This window comes from Cebus imitator, unplaced genomic scaffold (genome assembly GCF_001604975.1).
Source record: "Cebus imitator isolate Cc_AM_T3 unplaced genomic scaffold, Cebus_imitator-1.0 Scaffold251, whole genome shotgun sequence".
In the NCBI taxonomy this organism is placed as follows: domain Eukaryota; kingdom Metazoa; phylum Chordata; class Mammalia; order Primates; family Cebidae; genus Cebus; species Cebus imitator.
Genome location: NW_016107566.1, coordinates 2,099,438 through 2,124,407, shown reverse-complemented (window position 1 = coordinate 2,124,407; position 24,970 = coordinate 2,099,438). Strand labels below are relative to the sequence as shown.

The 24,970-nt window shown below is 36.8% G+C and overlaps 1 protein-coding gene across 1 annotated transcript in view; it reads left to right on the top strand.

Annotated features, from left to right (window-relative positions):
- Positions 1-24,970, top strand: part of DCHS2 (dachsous cadherin-related 2) — a 275,941-nt gene that overhangs the window by 155,653 nt on the left and 95,318 nt on the right. Inside the window, exons 4-9 of the mRNA XM_017498790.2 lie at positions 9,059-9,295; positions 10,662-11,678; positions 14,454-14,641; positions 15,987-16,086; positions 21,949-22,106; positions 23,218-24,061. Of these exons, the coding sequence (XP_017354279.2) occupies positions 9,059-9,295; positions 10,662-11,678; positions 14,454-14,641; positions 15,987-16,086; positions 21,949-22,106; positions 23,218-24,061 (2,544 nt within the window). The remainder of the gene's footprint in view (positions 1-9,058; positions 9,296-10,661; positions 11,679-14,453; positions 14,642-15,986; positions 16,087-21,948; positions 22,107-23,217; positions 24,062-24,970) is intronic.

The following is a 24,970-nucleotide window of genomic DNA, read 5'->3' as shown; positions in this document are numbered from 1 at the left end:
CACTAACCCTCTGAAACACCTGAGTCTGAGCTGCACAGAGATGCCTCAGAGCTGTGGACACCAACCCTGTGGCGCTGCCTCAGAGCTCCAAGACATACCGTACCTCACCCTCCTCCTCTTTTTGGTAGAGATAGCAACACTGCCTTTTTCCTTCTGTTTCTGCAACCCTAGAGAAGGTCACAGTTTCTTGCAGTTACTGTTCATCATCCCCTTCTTATTCTTTTGGGTTTCCCATACTTGTGTAATCACTTTCTTTAATTAAATGGCCTCTAAAATTCTTAGGATGGTTTCAGTTTCTCTGATTAGACCCTGACCAAAACAAATATATTGAATATAATTCAAGAAATGAAGGAGGTGATGGAACGTATAGATATCCATATTTGCTGGTAAATGACCTAGCAGCCATGCTCAGATCTAAGCCAGGTCTATTTCTACAGGCATACCCCACTTTACTGTGCTTCACAGATAGTGTGTTTTTTACAAATTGAAGGTTTGTGGCAACTCTCCTCAAACAAACTTACTAGCATTATGGGGACACTTCGTGTCTCTGCATAACATTTTGATAATCCTCACAATATTTCCAACTTTTTAATTATGATTTTACCCATTATGGTGATCTGCGATCAGTGATCTCTGATATTACTACTGTAATTGTTTGGGGATACCACAAACCATGTCCATGAAAGACTGTGAACATAACTGATAAATGTCGTGTATGCTCTGGTCGCTTCACCCATTGGCTCTCCTCAGGCTGCCCCAATCCCTGAGACACAGCAATGTTGAAATCTGGCAGTTAATAACCCTATAACGGCCTCTAAATGTTGGAGTGAAAGGAAGAGTGGCATCTCTCTTTAAATCAAAACCTATATATGAGATATGATTAAGCTGTGGTGAAGGCATGTCAAAAGAAGGCACATAAGCCCAAAGCTAGGCCTCTTGCACAGTTATCCAAATTGTGAATGTAAAGGAAAAATTTACACTTTTCCTTTCAGTGAACACACAAATGATAAGAAAGCTATTTTAAATCCACTGTTGAGACCTATTATTCAGAAAAAAATTCTTTCAAATCATCACTGCTCACTGACAATGCACATGGTTACCCAAGAGCTCTGATGAAGATGTACAAAGAGGTTTTTTTCTTAATGCCTCCAACCCACCCCTCTTCATTCTGCAATCCATGGATCAAGGAGTGATTTTGACTTTCAGGTGTTTTATTTAAGAAATACATTTCCTAAGGCTATAGCTTCCATAGATGGTGAGTCCTTTGATAGATCTGGGTAAAATAAATTGAAAACTTTCTGGAAAGGATGCACCATTCTAGATGCCATTAAGAACATTTGTGATTCATGGAAGGAGGTTCACATAGGAGTTTGGAAAAAGTTGATTCCAAACCTCATAGATGACTTTGAGGGAATCACCACTTCAGTGAAGTGGTAAAAATAGCAAGAGACATAGAATTATGAGTAGAGTCTGAAGATGTGACTGAATTGCTGCAATCTCATAATAGCAGTTGAACTAATCAGGAATTGCTTCTTTGGATGAGCAAAGAAAATGGTTTCTTGAGATGGAATCTACTCCTGGTGAAGATACTGTGAACATTGTTGAAATGACAACAAAAGATTTAGAATATTCCATAAACTTAGTTGATAAATCAGCAGCAGGGCCTAAGAGGATTGGCTCCAATTTTAAAGAAATTCAAATGTGGGTAAACTATTATCAAACAGCATTGCATGCTACAGAAAAAATATTTTGTGAAAGGAAGAATCGATCAAAGGGGCAACCTTCATGGTTGTCTTAAGAAATTGCCACAGCCACCACCACCTTCAGTAGGCACCACACTGATCAGTCAGCACCCATCTACACTGAGGCAAGCCTCTCCACCAGCAAAAAGATTACCACTCGCTAAAACCTTAAATGACCATTAGCATTTTTTTTAGCAATAAGGTATTTTTAAGATAAGGTATATACATTGTTTTCTTTAGACATACTGTTATTGCACACTGAATAGGCTACAACATAGTGTGAACATAACTTTTTAATGCACTGGAAAATCAAAAAATTCTGTGTCTCGCTTTTTTGTAGTATTGGCCTTATTGCAGTGGACTGTAATAAAGCCCACAGTATCTCTAAAGCCCTTCAAGTTCAAAGACAAGTGAATTTACCAATTGTGTTGATTTCCTTTGATGGTTATATTTAGTTGTATATAATGCTTTCATTTAATAAAAAATAAATAAAATTAAAAAGACTAAACTTTTGGGCTTCTGGAATTAATTAACCCAAGAATTGAGCACTTTCAGACAGGAACTGATTCTGTCTGGTATTACCGGGGGGATTAAGGTATAACCATGGTAGGTTTAAGGGATTAGCCTGTGGATGTGCACAGAAAACAGTGGAGTTTCTGATGTTATTGAAAAATTACTTAAAGCCTAGCAATTGATGAACAGGTTTTTTGTTCACACAGTATTTATAATCCTATTACTACACAGGAATTTTTGATAGATCAATGTTATTACAGATAGATAGATAAGGGGTATGTGTGTGTGTGTGTGTGTGTGTGTGTGTGTGTATATGAGTGTATCTACATACTGTATATGTATCTTAACGTGACACTCCTAGAGTTATGGTCTCTATTTCTAAGACTTCTGTTAAATGAAAATGGAGGAACATGATAACAAGCATTTTCTTTTTAAAACCTAGTGGAAAACTGAGATTCCAGAGATTTGCCCTATATGGTTAGTGCTTGTATGGTGCTGTTTTGAAATACTTGTAAATATTTTTTAAAATTATTAACAAGGCACTTTCCTTTGAGAAGTAAGTTTCATGATCTACCCCCCACATAAATTCATTTTTTTGAGTGGCTACCATATGCAAGGTTCTAAGCTAAGCCCTCTTCATAATAGCTAACATTTGTGTAATGTTTTTTTCTTGTTGTTGTTTGTTTTTTTTTGAGACGGAGTTTTGCTCTTGTTACCCAGGCTGGAGTGCAATGGCGTGATCTCGGCTCACCGCAACCTCCGCCTCCTGGGTTCAGGCAATTCTCCTGCCTCAGCCTCCTGAGTAGCTGGGATTACAGGCACGCGCCACCATGCCCAGCTAATTTTTTTTTGTATTTTTAGTAGAGACAGGGTTTCACCATGTTGACCAGGATGGTCTCGATCTCTTGACCTCGTGATCCACCCGCCTCGGCCTCCCAAAGTGCTGGGATTACAGGCTTGAGCCACCGCGCCCGGCCCATTTGTGTAATGTTTACCTGTTTACATACAACTTTAAGTTTTGTTGTCTCCTGCTCACCTATATCTGACAGTTCCTGTTTGCCGACTTCGTTGGCATTACACTTAGTTACCGACTGGCTTGTATGCATTCTTTAAGGGTAAAGATTCTTGAAAAGATTCTATTTGTATAACTCTCTGTTTATGATGCTTTATCTCCTTTATTTTCTTTTTACCTTTCCTTCAAATGTATTTGATAACTCATAATATGGCAAATAAAATGAACATTCATCAGTAAAATTTTGTTAAGATAATAAGAAACTTAATTTTGCTTCATGGACTAACGTTCTAGGTGGTATCAAGGATAAAATAAGTGATGTCTTGCTTCTTGCTCCCTGTCATCAAATCATCAGAAACCTCAAACCCTATTATTAAACTGCCTCAATTAAAAATGCCAGTTTAGGGATTTGGAGGGGGTGATAATTACACACCGAACAGTTCTACCAGAGAGAATTCTTTACAGTAGCAGAGCGAATACAGTGTAGATATTAATTTTATTAGACTTCACAATTTGCCATGTGTTATTGTGGCACACTAGTAATTTGAGGATTTGAAATGGTGTTTTTCATGTTCAGCTTTATATAGACAGTTTCTTCAGAACATCTTTATTTTAACCTCAGGGACTAATTTAATGGAAATAAATCCCTTAAATAGCTTTACGTGCTGGTTCTGAAATTTCCATGATAGTTGTCCTTAAAACTTTTGTAGAGTAAAAATTCTATTTTTAAGGAAGTATGCTCTGCAATCATTGTTATTATTATTTTGAGATGGAGTCTCGCTCTGTCACCAGGCTGGAGTGCAATGGTGAGATCTCAGCTCACGGTAATCTCCGCCTCCTGGGTTCAAGTGATTCTCCTGCCTCAGCCTCCCGAGTGGCTGGGACTACAGGTGCGGGCCACCATGCCTTACTAATATTTGTATTTTTAGTGGAGATGGGGTTTCACCATGTTGGCCAGGATGGTCTCAGTCTCTTGACCTCATGATCCGCTCACCTCAGCCTCCCAAAGTGCTGGGATTACAGGCGTGAGCCACTGTGCCTGGCCTGCAATTATTTTTAAAGGCCCACATTTTAATGTCCAATCTACGCTTTCACTATAGTTTACAAGTTTCCTTCATAGTTCTAAAAATAGTTAAATAAATAACCAAACATATCTTCTTTTTCTGAATATCTTTAAAATATTTATTTTTCATTTACAAATTTAACATATAATTATTATTTAAAAATTTTAAACTATAGCAATGTAAGAAGTAAAATTATCTCAACACACAAAGATGACTTCTCTCGATAGTTCCTATCCTTTCATGTTTTTCAGTATGCATAGTTCTGTGTGTACACACATCGTATACATATTAGTGCTTGTACGTATACTTTACATATTGTTCTGTAATCAAATATTCTCAGCAGGATTTTATGAATTTTTCTTTTACATGAAATAGATACACTATGATTTTAAAATGTTTATTCATGTGATTATTAATTTTATGTGTTAACGTGAATAGTCCACGAGATGACCAGTTAGCTGATTAAACACTGTTCCTGGGTGTCTCTGTGAGTGGGTTTTCATTTGAACTGGTGAACTGAGTAAATCAGATGGCCTTCCCTAGAATGCATAATCATTTATTGAGGGCCTGAAAAGAGCAAACATGTGGAGGAAGGTTGAATTTGCTCTTTACCTAACAGCTTGAGCAGAGACATCAGTCTCTTGCCCTTAGTGTTCCTAGCCTCTCAGGCCATCAGACCCTGACTAGAATCTATACCACTGATGCCCTCAGGCTTTCAAACTATACCACCAGCTTTTCTAGGTCTCCAGCTTGCAGATGGGTGAACATGGGACTTCTCAGACTTCACAATTTCGCGAATTCCTTATCATAAGTCTCACTTTATATATATCTGTTACTGTCTATCTATCTCTATATGTAGATATGAGAGATATAAGATCTATAGATATCTATATGTATATATATAGAGAGATACCATTGGTTTGTTTTTCTGGAGAATCCTGGCTAATACATGTAGTACTGACATTATTTTTTTAAGTACAATGAATTGATAACGTAGATTCACTTTTGCAACTTGTTTTTCACATAAAATGTAGCATGTAAAGTCTTTCTAGATGAAAACGTATATGTACTTCATTCTTTTTTGATGCTGCATAGTATTTTATTGTATTGATACACCACAATGGAGTGACCTATTCATTCTTTTCTTGATGGATATTAAGGTCATTTTCAGTGTTCCAAATGATATCCTCTTGATTTATTTCTGTGTACTTACACAAATATGGGGTGGATTTCTGAGTTATTGAATGTGAGCAATTAAAATTTTGATAAATACCACCAAAGTGCCTTTTGGAGAGTGTACATAAATAGCAATCTGTTATTAACTCTGGATATTGTCACTTAAATATTTTAGGGAAACATTAGAGGTAAAAATGATGTAGTTGTTTTAATTTTGCATTTTCATTATTTTTAGTGATTTTGAGCAGTATTATATGTATTAACATTTTATTCTTTCTTATCTAAATTACTTGTCCTTATCCACTGCTAATCTTTTAGTTATTTTTCATTTTGTTTACAGAACTCTCTTCTCCTTATGTATAGTAAATTGTTGTTTATATATTTTCAAAATGTCTTTTAACTTTGCTTATACATCATTGAGTAAACTAATGGATACATGAGGGACTGATATAAAATATTATAGCCTGGTAATTAAATAAAACATGTTAAGTTTATAACAGGCACATATACCCAGGCTGCTGTGGGGTCATAGAAGAGTGGTAGCTAGAGCTAAGTGGAGGGTAAAAGAAGGCCAGCTGCACCAGGTGAGACTTGAGCTATGTTTTAAAATATGACTAGAGGCCAGGAGCAGTAGCTCACACCTATAATCCTAGCACTTTGGGAGTCTGAGGTGGCAGATCACAAGGTTAGGAGTTCAAGACAAGGCTGGCCAATATGGTGAAGCCCCATCTCTACTAAAAATACAAAAATTAGCCAGGCATGGTGGTGGCTGCCTGTAGCCCCAGCTGCTCGGAAGGCTGAGGCAGGAGAATCACTTGAACTTGGGAGTTGGAGGTTGCAGTGAGCCAAGATCACACCATTGCACTCCAGCCTGGGTAACAGAGAGAGACTCTGCCTCAAAAAAAATTAATAAAAGAACATATAACTAGAAATTGTTACGTCAAAGTAGATGAAAAAGTTATTCTGGGAAGAGGATGTAGCAATCCAGATAGAAGACAGCAAGGTCTTTTCTGGAAATTACAAGTTGTTCACTTTGCCTAGAGCAAAAGGTACTGTACAGAGAGCTATGGCACAGAGAGCTGTGAGATGGGGTTGCAGAGAGGGAGAGGACACATTTATGAATGACTTGGTATGTTAAGATAAGGCATTTGAGCTTTACCCTGAAAATGTGGGGAGCCATCAATGTGCCTAGATTTGGATTTCAAGAACACTATTCTAACACAAAAGAAAAATAGTTCAGAAGGAGTCAGTCGGGATGCTGAAAGACCAGGTTGTGTCGAGGTGGACATTAAGTTTTTCATTGTCATAATGATCAGGGGTCAACATAAAATCTTTTCAAAATTTTCTGTAATTGGAATTAGGTAGTAGCCCTGGAAGAATATATACCTGGAGAGTGGGATGGTTGGGATAGAGGGACTTTTTCTTTTCTTCTGTACACATTTTTATATATTCAAGTTTTATTTTTTCAATCAATCAGAGACTTTAATAAGAAACCAATATTTTTTAAAAACTGCACCAATAACAGATGGGAAAGATCTGACTTGTAAATTTTTTGTGGTAAGTACTGAGTACTTTGATGGACCATCAAATCTGTCTGAAACCAAATGTGAATATGGTACTAAGCGCGGGTATACTAATAGTCGGTGATATTAGTAGTTTATAGTATTCTAATAAAGAGTCTTTATACTCTGCTTTGCAATAGTTGGAAACAAAGTGTTTTTACTTCGGGGGTCAAAATTGAGATGATCAACTTGGACCATGTTTAGGAGAAAGGAACTGTGAGAGAAATGACTTAAAATCATATTAGATAAGGAATCATTAAATAAAATGGTTACATATGTATGTGTATATATATAGAGAGAAATATATATATATCGCAAATTGTCAAATTGTACACCTTAAACATATATAATTTTATTTGTCAGTTACACCTCAATAAAGCTATGAAAAAAGGAAAATGAGGATGTATTTAGAGCAGGTCAGGCAATATATTTGATTTCAGTTAATAATAATATTTTATTAAATTTCTAATAAAAATAAAACAAGAAATCAAAGTTGCAAGAGGGCAGATTTTGATATAAAAAAGGAATAAATCAAATGGATGTCACCTTTTTTATGACCAGAAACTGATATTCCTGATGTTTTTGCCAACTTCTCTTAAACTGGCAAAGACTGCAGTATTTATTCATTTAATTGATTGTTATGGCTCATGGCACATGATGGATTCCATAAAAGTCAGCCATACATATTTGTTTGCAAATTCATTTAATAAGTTTGCATACATTTTTCTCATTAAATAAAACTAACAGGTTCATTTCTTAAGTTGATTGCATTAGATCTATTTTCATGTTTTTATGCTAGTATACTAAGTGATAGTATTAATAATATTAAATAATTTATTTTGTCAGTATTACTGAATCTCTTCCTGACTTAACCATAAATACCTTCTCCTCTCACACACTCTACGTACCTAAGTCTAACTTGCCACTCTTGTCCCCATTGTCTTTACATTTGCTGAAGTTTTCTTGTACCCAGCCATTGTGTTGTATCTTCTCTCTACCAAAGGTGGAATGAAGTCAGTTGAAAAAGAGAGCTACTGTACATGGTCTAGTTCAGGGCAAATGTCAAACACCTCAGAAGATAAAATTTTAGTTTCATCCTGTAGACTTGGGATTCTGGCACTTGAGCAGGTTATAATCACCCTACAACCCCTCATTAGCCTGAAGTAGAATACACTGGACTATGAGATATACTCTGTTCTGTCATCTTGGGCTGGTGATATGGTAAGGCCTAAAAAAACCCCACAATTTACATTTTTCTAATGTCTTTATATACTTCTAAAATGTCTAATGTTTTAGCTCTAGGAAAATATTGCTTACCTAACATAATTTGGACATTGTTTCACAAATATGCTCAAGTTCTTTGGTTGGTAAATACATGTATCAGTTCATCTCCAGAGAACAGAACCAACAGGATGTATGTGTGTGTGTACATGTATGAGGAGACTGATTACAAGGAATTGGCTCACGTGATGATGAAGGCTGCCAAGTCCCAAATATGCAGGGTGAGCCATAGCTGAGCCTGGCAGTGTCGCTCTAGTCTCAGTTGAAAGACCTGAGAATCAGGAGAGCCAACGGTATAGTTTGAGACTAAAGACCAGCAGGCTCTAGACCTAGGAAGAGTCAGTGTTTCTATCTGAGTCTGAAGGCTGGAGAAAAACCCAGGCCCCAGATTGAGAGCAGAAGGCATTCTCTCTTAGTCAGCGTTTTTGTTCTATTCAGGCCTTCAACTGATTGGATGAGACCCGCCCACATTGGGAGGATGATCTGCTTTATTCAGTCTACAGATTTAAATGTTAATCTCATCCAAAAACACCCTTACAGATGCACTCAAAATAATGTTTGATCAAATGTCTGGACATCCTGTGGCCCAATTAGGTTGACATATAAAATCAAACATCACAGTACACTTAATCTACCAGGTGTTACTATTGCTCATCAGTATTTGTTACATGTTACCTGTTTTACCAATACTTTCTTTTCCCTACCCAGGAATTATTTATTTATCATCACCTCTTAGTCATTTGGAGTCTACTACACTTTCACTGGTGGTCACTGCTCAAGACGGTGGTGGGCTCGCAGCTCTCATTAATGCCGACGTTACCATGCACATTTTCCAGACAACTCTGGTGACTGCTGAGTTTGAAAAGCCTAAGTACACTTTTACAGTTTATGAAGACGTGCCTGAAGATAGTCCTGTTGGAACAGTGAAAGCAAGAGAGCCCTTGAGTAAGTTCTTATTTCTTATGCTGCTGCAAGTCCATTATTGGAACGTTTCTTGTTTTTCCTAGCTTGTGCAATCCTGAATAATTTTTTTCTTCTTTCCATGCAAGTCAAAACAGGGGAGATAATACAACCTGTGGCTTGCTCTTTGTTCTTCCATTTGTTTCTGTCCATCCCACAATTTTTTTTCTGATCACAAAAATAATAGGTATGTTTTAAAGAATGTTTAAAACAATACAGATTACAATATACAAAGTATGTGTCTCCTATAACCCACTCACCAAAACACACACACACACACACACACAATTTACAAGTTTTTGACAAAAATGCATCCTTCAGTATTTGTTGTTATAGAGCTTCTTTCCCCACTTAGTATATACTGAACAACTTTTCAGATAACTGGGCATCATTCTGTCTCCTTAAAAGAAAGTAGTAAACATTTCCCTTATGCTACCAATTTGAATCGTTTAAAAAATCTTACTAGTCCAAGTAGTACTAGAGCAAATAGCTGTGTGTGACTTTTTCACACTTGTAGAGGAACCTCTGCAGGATAAATGATATACTCTACAAGTGTGAACCTCCTAGAAATGAATTACCTCTTCAAAGAGCTTGTCCTCTTCCTGGTCCCTCCTGTTCCTTCCTCTCTCCCTTCCTTCAATCTCTATGGAGAATATTTGCCCTTCATAGGCAGATATAATAGAGAAACATCAACATAAATTTAACTTGACTTCCTCAAATATATAAAAAAGCTATCCGAATTATTTTCTGAAATCTTTCCCATTTATCTAATGTAAGAACAATGAAAAAAGATTGTGAAACCTGTAGCTTTCTCTTTGCCCGTTGGACCTTCTTTTTATACACCAAAAAAATCTTCAATCTATGTGTCCACTTTTCAACAGGCTTTGGAGAGCAGAGGAAGTAAGACATTGCACAGCAGTCTCTGTAGATGGAGAATATACCATCACGCCTCTTAACGATGGGAAATGTTCTGAGAAATGACTCACTAGAAGATTTAGTTATTGTGCAGACATCACAGAGTGTACTCACATGAACCTAGGTGGTGTGGCCTAACAGACACCTAGGCTAAATGTTATAGTCGATTGCTTCTAGGCTGCAAACCTGCACAGCATATTGCTATGCTTAATACTGTAGGCAGTTGTACCCCAATGGTGAGGATTTATGTATGTAAACATTGAAAAGGTACAACAAGATATGTGTCAGAATCTTGTGGAACCATCATAGTATATGTGGTCCATCGCTGACTGAAGTGTCATTAGGCAGTGCATGATTGTATTAATATTTCAATTTCTAAGTTTCCACTGGGTCTACTCTTTTGACATGCAGTGGTTGCCCCCTCTCTCTTTTTCAGACTCCTCAGAACCAGTCCTTTACAGGATTTCTTCTGGTGATCTGGGCGGGAAGTTCTCCATTCACCCGTGGCTGGGCACTATTCGCACCCGGAGGCCCCTGGATCACGAGACGCAGCCCGTGGTTGTGCTCACGGTGCAGGCGCAGCTCGGCAGCGCCCCAGCCTGCAGCAGCACAGAGGTCATCATAACTATCCTGGATGTCAACGACAACCACCCAGCTTTCCTCAGGACCTCGGATGAGATTAGAATATCCCAGACCACGCCGCCTGGCACAGCCTTGTACCTCGCACGTGCGGAAGACAGAGACAGTGGGCGGAATGGACTCATCCGGTACGCCATCGCCAGCCCTCAGCCGAGCGTCTTTGCCATCGACAGAGCCCTGGGGGTGCTGTTCCTCAACGGCAGCCTGGGCGCAGGCGAGCCCCGGGAGCGCACTCTGACTCTCAGGGCCGAGGACCACGGCGTGCCTCCTCGGGCAGCCCTGCTGCTGCTGACGGTCATTATCGAGAAAAGCGAACCCAGCCCATCCTGGACTTTCGAACACTTGGTGTATCAAGTGGAAGTCAGCGAGTCTCTCTCACTGACGACACAAATACTGCAAACACAGGCGCACCCACTTGGCCCCCAGCCTGCAGCCTCGCCGCTTAGGTACTCGCTGGAACCCAGCGTAGACTCTGCTATGTTTGGAATCCGCCCTTACACGGGCTGGATTTATTTGCGGCGACAGCTCGACTATGAATCCACCCAAACATATAATTTTAGAGTGTTTGCTTGGATCCCCGAGGACGGATTGTTGCAAAATGTGAGCACTGCCGTCATTGTTCATGTCCGGGATGAGAATGACAATTCCCCCACCTTCTTGCATGATGTGTTGTTTTTGAAAGTCGAAGAGAGCCCTGTTCCCCAAGGGGTAATAGGCAAAATTACAGCGATTGACATGGACTCTGGAAAGAACGGACAGCTATTATATTTCCTTTTGTCCGATGGAAAATTCTTCAAGATGAATCCTAATACAGGTAGCACTTTACAGTTTCCACCTATTCCTTTAAAATGAGGATTGAGTACGATCACACTGGTCTTTAAGTAAAAATAAAAATAAAATAAAATCAGTGTTGAGAAAACTCAAATCGTTAGGTGTAGCATTAGTGCGTACAAACAACTGAAATATGGTTTTTAATAAATACGGTATTTGATTACTATATTGTGAGATCTTAAAAATGGAGTGAAAATTGAATAGAGTTTCACTCATAATGATTCATACTTTTTTGCATCAACATGCATATCTTGCCAATATACAGTTCTTTTTCTGAACTAGACATATAGTCAGAACTGGAGTGAAAATATCCTCGTGTAAAGGCTAATTTTTTTAGCAACCATCCTTTTCCAATTGTAGACTTTTAAAAAAGTCAAAACATATTTTGTGAAATATAAATATCAATGTAAAACTAGAAATCGATTCATTGGTTAAGATTTCAAAATCACTCTAAGAATGTATGTCCTCATTCTCATTCTGACAGGGAAACCAGAGGAAAAAGGGGAATCATTACAGTGAATTTTTTGAAGTTTGAATTAGGAAATTAAATATTAAAAGTCATTATATTTTCAAATTTATATGGTATAAGTTTATGGGGAGTTTATTTAATCCTTACAATGAAATATATTTATATTTCAAATGCATAGTCTGGAAAACTGAGACTCAGGTAGCTCCAAGGTCACAGAGCTGGTAAGATTGAGAGGAAGCCCCTGCTTTGCACAGGTCCAGGATGCACCATCAATGTTATAATCTGGGCAGATGATTTTAGTGAGACAGATTTTGCATTCAGTTCTGATAAACTTCAAGCCTTTGTTCTCAAGCCTCTGTTGTGTGAATTAGGAGAAGGTGGCGTTTCTCAGCAGATGGAAGGTTTCACAGGGCACATTGCTTGCCAAGGAGGTTGCAAGCTGCCTTTCTTCTCTCTTTCACTTCCTAAGCTGGGACTCCTGCGAGGGCACGAACCGTGCAAGTATACAGAATGACCCTGCTTGCACTTTACTTCCATATGGCTGGGTAGTTTTCAAGGTCTTCTATTTCTCTTGGTAATTTTTTTTTTTTTTTGAAAATAAGCAAATGACATTTGGTTCCTCCGTAATCTCCCCTCCCCTATGAGAAGACCAGGTGTGTCCATTCCTAATTTCATTGTATGGCTTTAAGCAAACAGCTTAAGCTCAGACTGTTTTCTTACCATGAATACAGGAGACAATTCCTGACACACGCTGTGCCATGTTTGTTTTCAGGGGTAAAGAGCCAAAGAGTATGAAGGGGCTTATAAGATTATGTGTTTGTAAACTGTTCCTCCTCCCAAGGACAGCATGGCAAGGCAGGGTGGAGGGAAGGTGTCCAGAGCCTGGGAGACACACCCCCTTTACACCCAGTGCTCTGGACTGTCTTTGAAGTGACCAGGACTTGAGCTCCTGTGGAACCCTACCCTGGTGTCACTAGAAATCGATTCATTGGTTAAGAGCTCAAACTCTTAAGTATTTCAAAATGAGCTGCACAGTCTTTTACACCCCTGACCTCCAAGGCTGCTGCTTACCCATCAGATTCGCTTTATGAATAAAAATCTATTTGTCATTCAGAAGTTAAGGTCTTCAGAGGAGAATTACAGTTTGGAATTTAAAAAACGTAGCTGTGTTTATGATCTATATTAAAACCTCAGAGTAAACACTATAAATATAGTTTATATACTATGGTAAACAGTTATCGTATATACTGCATTTAAGCTCACCAATTCAGCAACTTACCTAAACGAGAATTTTCATTTTCATTCCTTGTTTCCACTTTTCTTTTTTACACAGTGCTATTTTATTTGTATTAAGAGGAAAAAAAAATTTTAGCGTACAAATGTTTGTTGGTAGCTGCTTCATGCTTACATTCTCACAAGTACATTTTTTTCATAAATGATGAGGAAACCAATGCTTGGCAGAGCTCTGCCACAGCAGACAGGCTACTGGACTGAGTGCTTGTCTTCGCAAGGCCCCTGGCAACAGGGAGAGGCAGTTAGATGTTATGCCTGGGTCTGCATGGCTGATACATGAGGGAAATTACCAAAGGCAGTGTAGCTCTGGGCGGAAATATTTGAAATAAAACTTCTGAAGCATTAAGAGTTTTTAGGAAGTCACTATCCATTGCTACCTGTATATTTTGTGAGGTTAAAAAATACCTGTGTACATAAACACAAACCATTGCCTAAGGAATATTATTTGATTTTCAGAAAGATATTTAGCCACTATGTTAAAGTAGTGATAACTGTCATTTGTGTAATCATGTATAGCTTACACAACACTTTTAAATGTGTGATTACATTTCTTCCTGACAGCAATCCCAGGCTCAGAGAGGTCATTACATGTCTGGGGTGGGAAACCTGGGGCCCAAATCCAGAACTTGTGTCATGTGCTTTCTATCATCCTGTATAGCAGCATAAAGAGGGATAAACAGCAGTTTTAAATCTTCCAAATCATTACTAAATGCCCACAGAGTTTTATCATTTTTATGAATTCATTTTTTTTTAGTTCAAATGATTGATGGACAATAATTTGAAATACAAAGAATAACAAATTTAAAGCGATATTTTCAGGATCAACTTGAGAACTTTTTTTTCAACAGTACCATAGAGCCAAACTTCTGTGTAGATGGGCTTAGAAGTCGCACGTTTGCTCAAAGCTTTGTATTTGGTTTTCCTTCTGGAAATGATTCTGGCTGTGGTGTGCCTGGTACACAGTGCCTGTGTCTTGTTCTGCTCTGTGCTCTGCAGGAGAGTTGATCAGTTGGGTGGCACTGGATCGTGAGCACCAGGGGCATCATCAGATGACTGTGCTAGTGACCGACCGCGGCTCCCCACCACGAAATGCCACCATGGCGGTTTACGTCTCAGTGACTGACATCAATGATAACAAGCCCTTCTTCCCCCAGTGTCTCCCTGGAAAGGAGTTACACGTGAAGGTTTGTGAAGTGGCCTTGCAATGAAGTGGTAATATCTTTAGTCATTTGTTTTGAGCACCATCTTGTGGTAAAACATGTGAATTTATCACATCAGTCTTGGTGTGGCAAAGCATACTTTTTCTAGAAAACCTAGATATTGTGCACTTGTTTAAAGAAAAAAACTTTTTAAAAAGTTAATGAATATATGTACTCTTTGGCATTGTACCTCCAGTTGCTTTATAATAATGAGTGTAATTCAGACCTTTGTACACAGACTGAATGGCGCTTCAGGATAATGCTGAGACATGGCTTGTTTTTCCAGTAGTTTTTGTTTACATGCATCTTTTTGTGCAGAACTTCTTAAGGGAAATTGATACACATCTCTAAGATAGTTACTTAATCGTAGGGGAACAATCGGTAGCTCCTAAGTGGGTAGGTGGACATCCAGAGATAGTAAAAATTGATCCTTTTGATCACATGCACAAACTTGAAATGGTATGTATATTATCTCATCTTTTTCATTTCTGTCTTTTTGTATGTTTTATAACATACATAATAAATTAGAATATCCATTCATTCACATAATAAATAAATATGTTTGGATGCTAGTAATTTTTTTAGTGGATGGCTATAATAACGAAAAGTTTAGAAGCTACCATTCCAGAACAATTGAATTAGACATTCAAATTGTGCCCAAATATACACATTGAACAACACAACAAGGGTACTGAGGAACTTATAAGTTTAAACTGATATTCTGAATCCAGCTTTAAAGAAAAATTCTAACAAAACAAAGTATTATTATATTATCATTATGCCTTTTTATCATATCATTAAAATGTCCTGTGACTTAATTGGGCAGTTGGACACTAAAACTGAAGTTGAACTTCACATGTGCATTTCAATATTGCAAGACAGCTCCTGATAATTGCTATATCCTACATGAGGTATGTTTCCTGAATTAAAGGTTCATATTTATTTTAAGCATATTTTAAACCATAACAACCACCTTTGAAAAATTGTCCTAAGAGATGATGAATGAGATTATGCTAGAAATCTTAAAATACACCACAAATCTAGGATTTTTTAGTAAGTTCAATTTCTTTCTTTCTTTTCCTTTTGGTCAGAATTAGTTTAGATGCCTCAGATAATTCATTCTCATTTATTAAAAGACTTAATTTGTAAGGAGGATGCTTTTCATGGACTTACACCCATATAACTTTTACATGGTACATGTTTGAATTATATGTGGATTTTAAGATAGTTTAAAATGTTTAGTACAATGTATTCATTCATTTAAAGTTCCACTGATATTTCTTTTTAAACTTTTGCTGACTCATTTGTAAGCTGTTTGTTTTAATGGCAGGTTCTGGAAGGTCAACCAGTAAATATGTTGGTTACGACTGTGTTTGCGAAGGATCCTGATGAAGGAAATAATGCAGAAGTTGTATACTCAGTATCTTCAGGTAAAAATTACTGTTTATACAGGATTAAGAACTTTTAGGATTTCTACTTTCATTGATCAACTGTTCCCTTCTGGGAAAAAGGTTCTATTTGGATTACTTAAAATGCTGTAGTTAATTTGAAAAAACACCAAGTTACAAACAAAATACATTTGTTATTGTCAAGAACTACTTTCAGCTTTTGAAAAAGAATTTATAAGTTAAATGAAAAATCAGAGTAGCTTTCTATCATTTATCTTTAGTGAGTAAATTGCAATAACGTGATGTACCAATTAATTGATAGGAAAGTGTTAGGGGATAAGAATTGGTATTAAGTATGATTAAGAGTTCCAAGCATCTGTGAATCTTTATGAAGACTAAATATTTGTAAGGTCAGAGTAAATCATGCCTAGAAAATGTCACATGTACACATATGTGTATGTGTATGGGGAAACTTTATTGGAATGGGCTTACTTTTGTGCTTTCTGTTGGGATATGCAGGCCTCAGATTTTTTTCCAGTTATTTATTTTAGTTGGCATTGTGTTCTATATAATTTTAAAAGACAATTTGGTGCTTTGTCATGTTTCACATAAACATAGGACATAGGAAAGAAGAGACAACATTGCTCTTACCCACAGGTGATTTGATTATCTTCATGGAAAACCCAAGAGATGCTATAGGCAACCCTGTGGATTTAATAGTCAGTTTTCTGGGAACAGTGTCAACCTACAAAACTCACTGGTATTTTAAAAATGCAGCAGTTTCCGAAGATCTCATTCCCTGTGGTGAATTCACAAAGAACATGAGAGGGTGTAGGGCCCGATCTACTGCGAAGCTAATGAAGCTTAGTTTTGGGGTGTTTTGCTTGCATAGCCTCCCTGGGGTCGAGGGAGAAGTGGACAATTTATTTTTGTTAAGGAGGGCCTCTCAAACTACATAAACTTCAAAACAAGCCAAATAGGATCAGTCTCTGTTAGAAGCATAGAAAAAAATCCAATATAACTTGTGCAAGACTTTCATACAGAAAAGTAAAAAAAATATTAATGAAGGACATAAATGAATGAAATGAAAAGCTGTATCATGTTCATGCTTGGGAAGATGACATCCCGAAGATGACAATTCTTAACAAAAATATAATTATTAATTCAGTATGATTTCAATCAAAATTTCAGTGAGGATTTGAGAGAATTTGACAAGCTGATTCTAAAAGTCATGTGGATGAGCAAAAGACAAGGAATAGCTAAGACAATGTCCAAAGAACAAGTGGGAAGTAGGCCCTACCAGGTCTTGATTTATAGAATTTTGTAATTAAGACACTATTATATTGATTCACTCATTAATAAATGGGCCAGTTAAAAAGAGTAGGGGTCACACTTTACACATACGGAAACTTGACATATGAGAGGGTGGAAAATATATGGAGAAAAGATGGACTATCAGTATGTGAGGCTGATATGATTGGCTACCTTGAAGGAAAAAATATCTCTACTCACGGCACATCAAAGATGAGTCTTATTAAATTCAGAAAGCTTTAACTCTTACAAAAGAAGATATGAGACTGGTGAAATATATGGCATTGAGAATAAAGAAGATGGTTTAAACAAGAAGAAAAGCAGAAGCTCACAAAGAGATACATAAAACTACATTAAAATTGAAAACACTACAAAATAGGCCATTGTTTGCAATTTGACTGCTCAAGTCACAAGTTGGGAAAGGATGATTACAGCCCAGTAACCAATGCAAAATTATTAAGAACTCCTGCAAGCCAGTAAAAAAAAGACAAATAAATAATAAAGCTGGACAAAGAATATTAACAGACAACTCAAAGAAAAGAAGCCTAAATAATTAAAAAGATTGTTAAAGCATCCAGGACTCCTTGATGTGACGACTTTGAAGAACAGTGAAGCAGTATCTGATAAGGTTGGAGACGCGCCTATGCTATGCCCTTGCAGTTCTACTTCTGTTACCCTAGAGGAACTCTGTATGTGCACAGTGAGACTGTAACAGGCTATTCACTGAAGCATTATTGTTTGCATAATATGGTGTATTCACGGAATAGAACAATGAAAATACAGAAGAGTTTCATACATGGCAGTGTGGATAAATATTGAATCCAAAGTTAAGCAAGGAAGGCAACGATTTTACAGAAGATAAAAAGAATTTGATGCAAACAGCAGCTTTGAGTTCATTGCATTGCCTTTCATTGGAAAAGTTACATATGTGATTCTTCTCAATACCTCCTTGGCCAGGGAGCAAATTCTTTTCTCATGTTTCTATGCCTGTATAAACCATCCTAATTTCTTTACCTGTAAACATTTCAGAAGTTCTTCCCAAGTTTTCAGGGCACTTGAATTGTGAATTATACAGAGGTACTGAGACTGCAGCACATCCACATTTGTAGACAGCCCTTCCTGTGTGTCCCTGCTGTCCTCTTCTTCAGAGACTCTCTCCCTGTCCTCCCCCTGTTATTTTTGTCTTCCCTTTTGTTACTTCTCATATTTATCTTTTTATCATCTTAGCTTATTCTAATCTGGTCCTTTGGAGGAAGACAAAGTAGCTTTGCAGGCGTGCATTCAAGAATCTTCCTCTGGCTATTAGGTTAGTTAGGTCAATAAGATCTTTACATCTTTTTTTCCTGTTTTATTTGGGGTTGGAGAAGGCACCATGGTGTGCCTGTAAAGATAATGATAGTGAGGAGGAAAGAGACACACACATACACTGAGATACACACACACACACACACACACACACACACACAGAGCTATAATTCTGCTATAATACTATTATTTAAAAGCAAGCAAAGCTATGGTATACATTATTTGTGGATGTATGAACTGGAAAGATAAGCCTCAACTTTAGTTATAAAAGTGATTTTCTACAGGGAAAGAGGAGGGGAATGAGATTTCGATCTATATACAGGTCTACTCCTTTATTTATACGCTGTTATTTGTTGGAAAAAATTGAGGAAATATTGAAAATTAATCAGTCTAAGAAGTGAGACTTTTATGTTCATGTATTTGTGAATGTTGAAAATATTCTTTTTTAAAAATTAGCTTCTAAAATGATACTTAAGGCACATCGATACAAAAATATGGAGATATATATTACATTATTCACATATTTATTTTTTATCTGATAGTAAAATAGAAGCAACTACAAAATATATGGTAAAATAACAAGATGAAAATTGGTGTAAGGGGAATAAAGGTATGTATCATATTCGTGAATGCATTCTGTGGTATTTCTATGAGAGTAAAATCAATGGATTAAAGCATAGAAATCACAACTAATAGATGTTACATAATTGCTTGCTCCATGCTATGAGTTTCTTGAAGACATGGCTTCTTTTTAATTTGCCTTTATATCCCTAATAACTTGTAAAGTATTTGGTCCATAGTGATGACTCAGCAACTGTTGAACTAAAGAATGGAGAGGAGCTTCTACTCAGGGTTTGTCTGATGTTTGAACTGTTTGAAACATTCAGATTTTATTGAAGAACACAAATCTGTTATTTAACTCAAAACCCTATGATACCAATTTGAATTATAAGCATCAATATGAATGTATATATAGATATGTGCATGTGTACTCCCTGTCCACTGAAAAAGCCTAGAAATGATGACAAACCCAGAAACAATGTGCACTCCTAATGTCCCAAACACTTTCTCCCAAAACCATTTTCCACCAAAAGGAACCAACAGTCCTTGGAGAAATGGTGATGCCACATCACGAACAGGAAATCTACAAGATGAGTTTGCACCATTTTGTCATAGTTAGAAGGTGGATACTAAACCTATTAGGATCATATAAAGAGACCCAGGAACCAACTTTAAGAAGATGCCAATGTTCAGCAATAAGACAATTTCAGCATCAATAAGGATAATTACAGCAAATATTGAAACACAACTAATATGTTTAAATTCATGCTTAATGATTTCCAAAACAAAAGCAAGACAAAACATTACTTATCATGTTGGAACATTGGTGGATATTGGTGAATCAACCCATTATTTCAAAAATTGTTAAAGTTTAACTCATCAAGCATTTATCCTGCCTTTCTTATAATGAACTCTTTCTCTGAAAGTTTCTCTTCATTGAAATATTCCAGCAAAAATGTGAAAAAGGGATGATAAACCAAAACACAGCACATATTGAGTATCCTTTATCCAAAATGCTTGAGACCGAAGTGTTTCAGCTTTTTGATATTTTTTTAAGTTTTGGAATATTTGCATATACATAATGAGATTATCTTGAAGATGAGGCCCAAGTGTAAACATGATATTCATTTTTTCATATGTACCTGTATGCATAGCCTGAAGGTAATTTAATACAATATTTTTTATAATTTTGTGCATTAAACAAAGTTTTGACTGTGTCTTGACTGCAACCCATCAGATGAATCAGGCATAGAGTTTCACGTGTAGTGTCATGTCAATACTCAAATTCTGGATTTTTGAACATTTTGGATATCATATTTTTGGATTTGGGATGTCAACTTGTATTATACTTTACAATACTTAAAAAGTAGTTAATGAAGTCTGGGAGCGGTGGTTCACACCTATAATCCGAGCACTTTGGGAGGCCGAGGTGGGCGGATCACAAGGTCAGGAGTTTGAGACCAGCCTGACCAATATGGTGAAACCCTGTCTCTACTAAAAAAAAATACAAAAATAATTTGGGTGTGGTGGCACGCGTGTGTAGTCCCAGCTACTTGGGAGACCGAGGCAGGAGAATCGCTTGAACACGGGACGTGGAGGTTGCAGTGAGCCAAGATCGCGACACTGCACTCCAGCCTAGGCAACAGAGAGTGACCCCATCTCAGAAAAATAGTTAATGGATGTAGGCTGTGCATCAGTGGGGCCAACATCAAAAACAACTAGCTTTTGGCCAATGCCTATTGTCCCAGCTATCTGGGAGGCCAAGGTGTGAGGATCACTTGTGACCATGAGCTCCAGGCTGCAGTGAGCTATCATGGCACAATTATGCTCCAGCTTGGGTGACAGAGAGAGGCCTCATCTTTTTTATTTTTATTTTTTAAGGCAGCTAGACATATGCCTCTGAAGGGAAAAACAGCATTTGTGAAGTAGTCTTGCAAAAAAGAAAAGAAAATCAAATCTGACCTGAATCTAGTCAGCTCTCTAAATCTACCTCCCAAGTTAAGGAAAACAGAGAATAGAGGAACATATTAGACTGCATGTTGGAGATGCAACAGCAAATCTAGATCATGGAAAATGTCAGGATACAAGATCCAGTTTATGCAACAAATGAATTGCAAGGACAAATAAAGAAGTGGCTGGCATCCATAGTTTAAAGAAATATGCAGTATGTGGACTTAATTTTGATTCTAATGTAAACGAACAAGAAACATAAAGGATATTTATGGGATGACTGAAAATTTGAAAACTTACTGAATATTTGGTGATATTAGTGAATCATTATTAATTTTTAAGGTATAATATGGTACTGTGATTACATATACATGTGTTAAAATATTTCTTATTTTTTAGAGATGCATTTTGAAAAATATACAGAAGAAATAATATTATTTCTGGAAATTCAAAAACATGGGAAAATAGAAGTATATACATCAGGAATAGACTAAATAAGATAGGCCATGAATTGATCGTTGTTTAAGCTGGGCGATGGACTCATGAAAGTTTATTATGTCTTTTTGTTCACTTTTTTATATGCTTGACATTTTCTGTAATACAACTTTTTAAAAATTGATGTTTCTTGTCTATTTTTAGTGCCATTTTTGTGTTCATACTTTCATAAAACTTAAACCAAATAAATCTTCCCAATGAACAAGGTATTGGATTAATTGATTCTCTGTTTTCTGCATTGTCAATTAATATTCATTTCTTAATTTTCTTGTGTGTTTATAGAAGATAGTTCTGATCACTTTAAGATTGACGCCAACAGTGGTGAAATAAGAACAACCACAATACTTTCATATGATTACAGACCTTCCTATAGAATGACTGTCATTGCCACTGACCAGGGAGTGCCTCCTCTTCAAGGACAGGCAGTTGTTAATATTCAGGTAATGTCGTCACCATAAAATGTGGAAGGACATCTAAAGATTTCATTTGACTTTTATTACAAGTTTATAGAGTGAAGATACATGTAATATGTAGGTATATGAATATGTATGTATGTGACATGAATACTACTTTAAGAGAGTATTGCACGTAGCATACTTAGCTTTTTGATGTCACTAGAGAAATGATTTAGATCCAAATTATTTGCAAAATAGCTTTGTAGAGTTCTTGACAAGATAATTATCACTATATTGGCATTTATGTTGCTTGTTTATAATGAACAAAAGGTATCTTTTCTTGTACTTATTCCTAATATCAAGGAGCTGGTACATGTGCAGGAGAAACTTCTTATGTAAACAAATGGCCATGTAATAAATGACACAGTTTTTTGTAATTTTTTTTTAATTTAGAAAAGTAACTTCAGATTCATATTTTAAGGTTTTATTTTAATCATAATGGGCAAAGATGTTGTGGGAAGTCTCCATAGTAGTAAAAAAATTACACCAACCACTCAAAAAGAAGATGACTGTGCATAGCTAGATTCTTTGTGCATGCCTGTAACAATCATAAATATTGATACAGGTATATATAACAACCAAAGATCTATATCCATAAGAACTCTGTTTCCAAGTTATATTCTTTGCTTAAGGACATGTGGGTTAAGAGAAAAATCTATATGGTCATACCTCCAGTTTCTTGTTTCAGACAAACAAAGACATATGATACTTAAATGTACACAGATGTTGTCATTGTGGATAGATTGGTCTGAAGTATTTACAATAATACGGAGAATTAGCTACCCTGCCTTCCCATTGAAGAATCACAAGGCTACAGTTCAGCTTAACTATAGCATGACTTCATCAAGCTGTCATTTCACACAATACAGCAAACTGGGAAACAGAAAATTCTGTACCTCTTATCTCCTAAATATTGTGCAAGTTTTGATCTTCTGAGACATCCTGGAATTATATAATATACAAAAGACACTTCTCACTAATTAATGTATGATCACATACATGAAGGGAATTTGTTTTCAAAATAATATTATTATAGGTATTGATTAAACTGTTTTAAAAATACCCCAAATTAATATCTCTTTTATTTGTATTTCAGGTGATCCCACTATCCAAAGGGAGAGCAATCATTTCTCAGAATATTAGACATTTAGTTATACCAGAAAATTTGAAGCCCACAAAAATAATGAGCTTGATAAAGTCACCTGATCACCTTCACCAACATTATAATGGAAAGTTACATTTTAGTATTGTTGCAGATGATAAGGACGGACACTTTGAAATAGACAGCTCAACTGGAGACTTGTTTCTTTCTAAGGAACTTGATTATGAGACGACATCTCATTATCTTTTCAGGGTGATTACTACAGACCATAGCAAAAACCTTTCTCTGAGTAGCACAGTCTTCCTTAGTATCGATGTGGAAGATCAGAATGACCATTCCCCGTCTTTCCAGGATGAACTTATTGTGATCAGCGTAGAGGAGAATGTTCCCATAGGAACCCTGGTGTACGTCTTTAATGCCAAAGATGGTGACGGCAGTTTTTTGAACAGTAGAATACAATACCACATTGAATCCCACAACCCTGGCATGAATCCATTTCTCATCCACCCCTCATTTGGCACATTAGTCACTGTGTCCCCTCTTGACAGAGAGAGCATTCCAACTGTCGTCCTGACAGTAACTGTGTCTGATCAGGCTGTGAATGTGACAGACCGGCGACTGGGATCACTGACGGCACAAATAGTGATTTTGGATGTAAATGACCACAAGCCCACTTTTATGTCTTTTCCCATTGCCCATGTCAAAGAGGATGTCCCCGTGGGCTCCTTGGTGCACCATATAACTGCTCATGATCCAGATGAAGGAAGGAATGGAAAAGTAACATACAGCATCCTCTTAGGAAATGAAAACATGGCATTTATGCTAGACAAGTCATCAGGTACAGTGCCCTATTTGTCACTTTTTAAAATATTTTATTTTATTGTGGTAAGAAAACATGAGACCCACCCTCCTAACAAAGTTTTAAGTGTACAATACATTGTTGTTGACTATGGGTTCAATGTTGCACAGCGTATCTCTAGAGATTATTCACCTTGCTTAACTGAAACTTTAGTTTCTGCCACTTTCCCTTCCATCCAGCCCCTGATAATCACCACTGCACTCTCTGCTTCCATGAATTAGACTATTTTAGACACTTCATGGAAATGGAATCATGGAGTTTTGTCTTTTTGTGACTGGCTTATTTTACCTAGCATAAGGTCCTCAAGATTTATCCATATTGTCACATCTTGCAAAACACCTTTCTCTTTTACGGCTGATTGTCTTCAACTGCATGCACATACCACATATCCTTTAACCATTCATCTGCCGGTTAACATTCTTAGGTTGTTTCCACATCTTGGCTATTGTCGACGGTGCTGCAATAAAACATGGGTGTGCTACTCTGTCTTCAAGATCCTAATTTCAAATCTTTTGTATAAATATCCAAAAGTGGAGTTGCTGGGTCATATGGTAGTTCTGTTTTTATTCTTTGGAGAACATCCATGCTATTTTCAATACTGGCCATAACATTTTGGATTCCCACCAAAAGTGTACAAGGCTTCCAACTTCTCTATGGCCTCACCAATGCTTGTTGTCTTTTGTTTTTTCAGTAATAGTCATTGTGGTTTTGACTTTCATTTCTCAAATAATTAATGACATTAAGCATTTTTTTCATATACCTGTTAGCCATTTGTATGTCTTTTTTGGAGATGTTTCTATTCAAATCTTTTGTCCATTTTAAAATTAGGTTATTTGTTTTTTTTTATGTTTAGTTGTAGGTGTTTTATACACACACACATACACACAC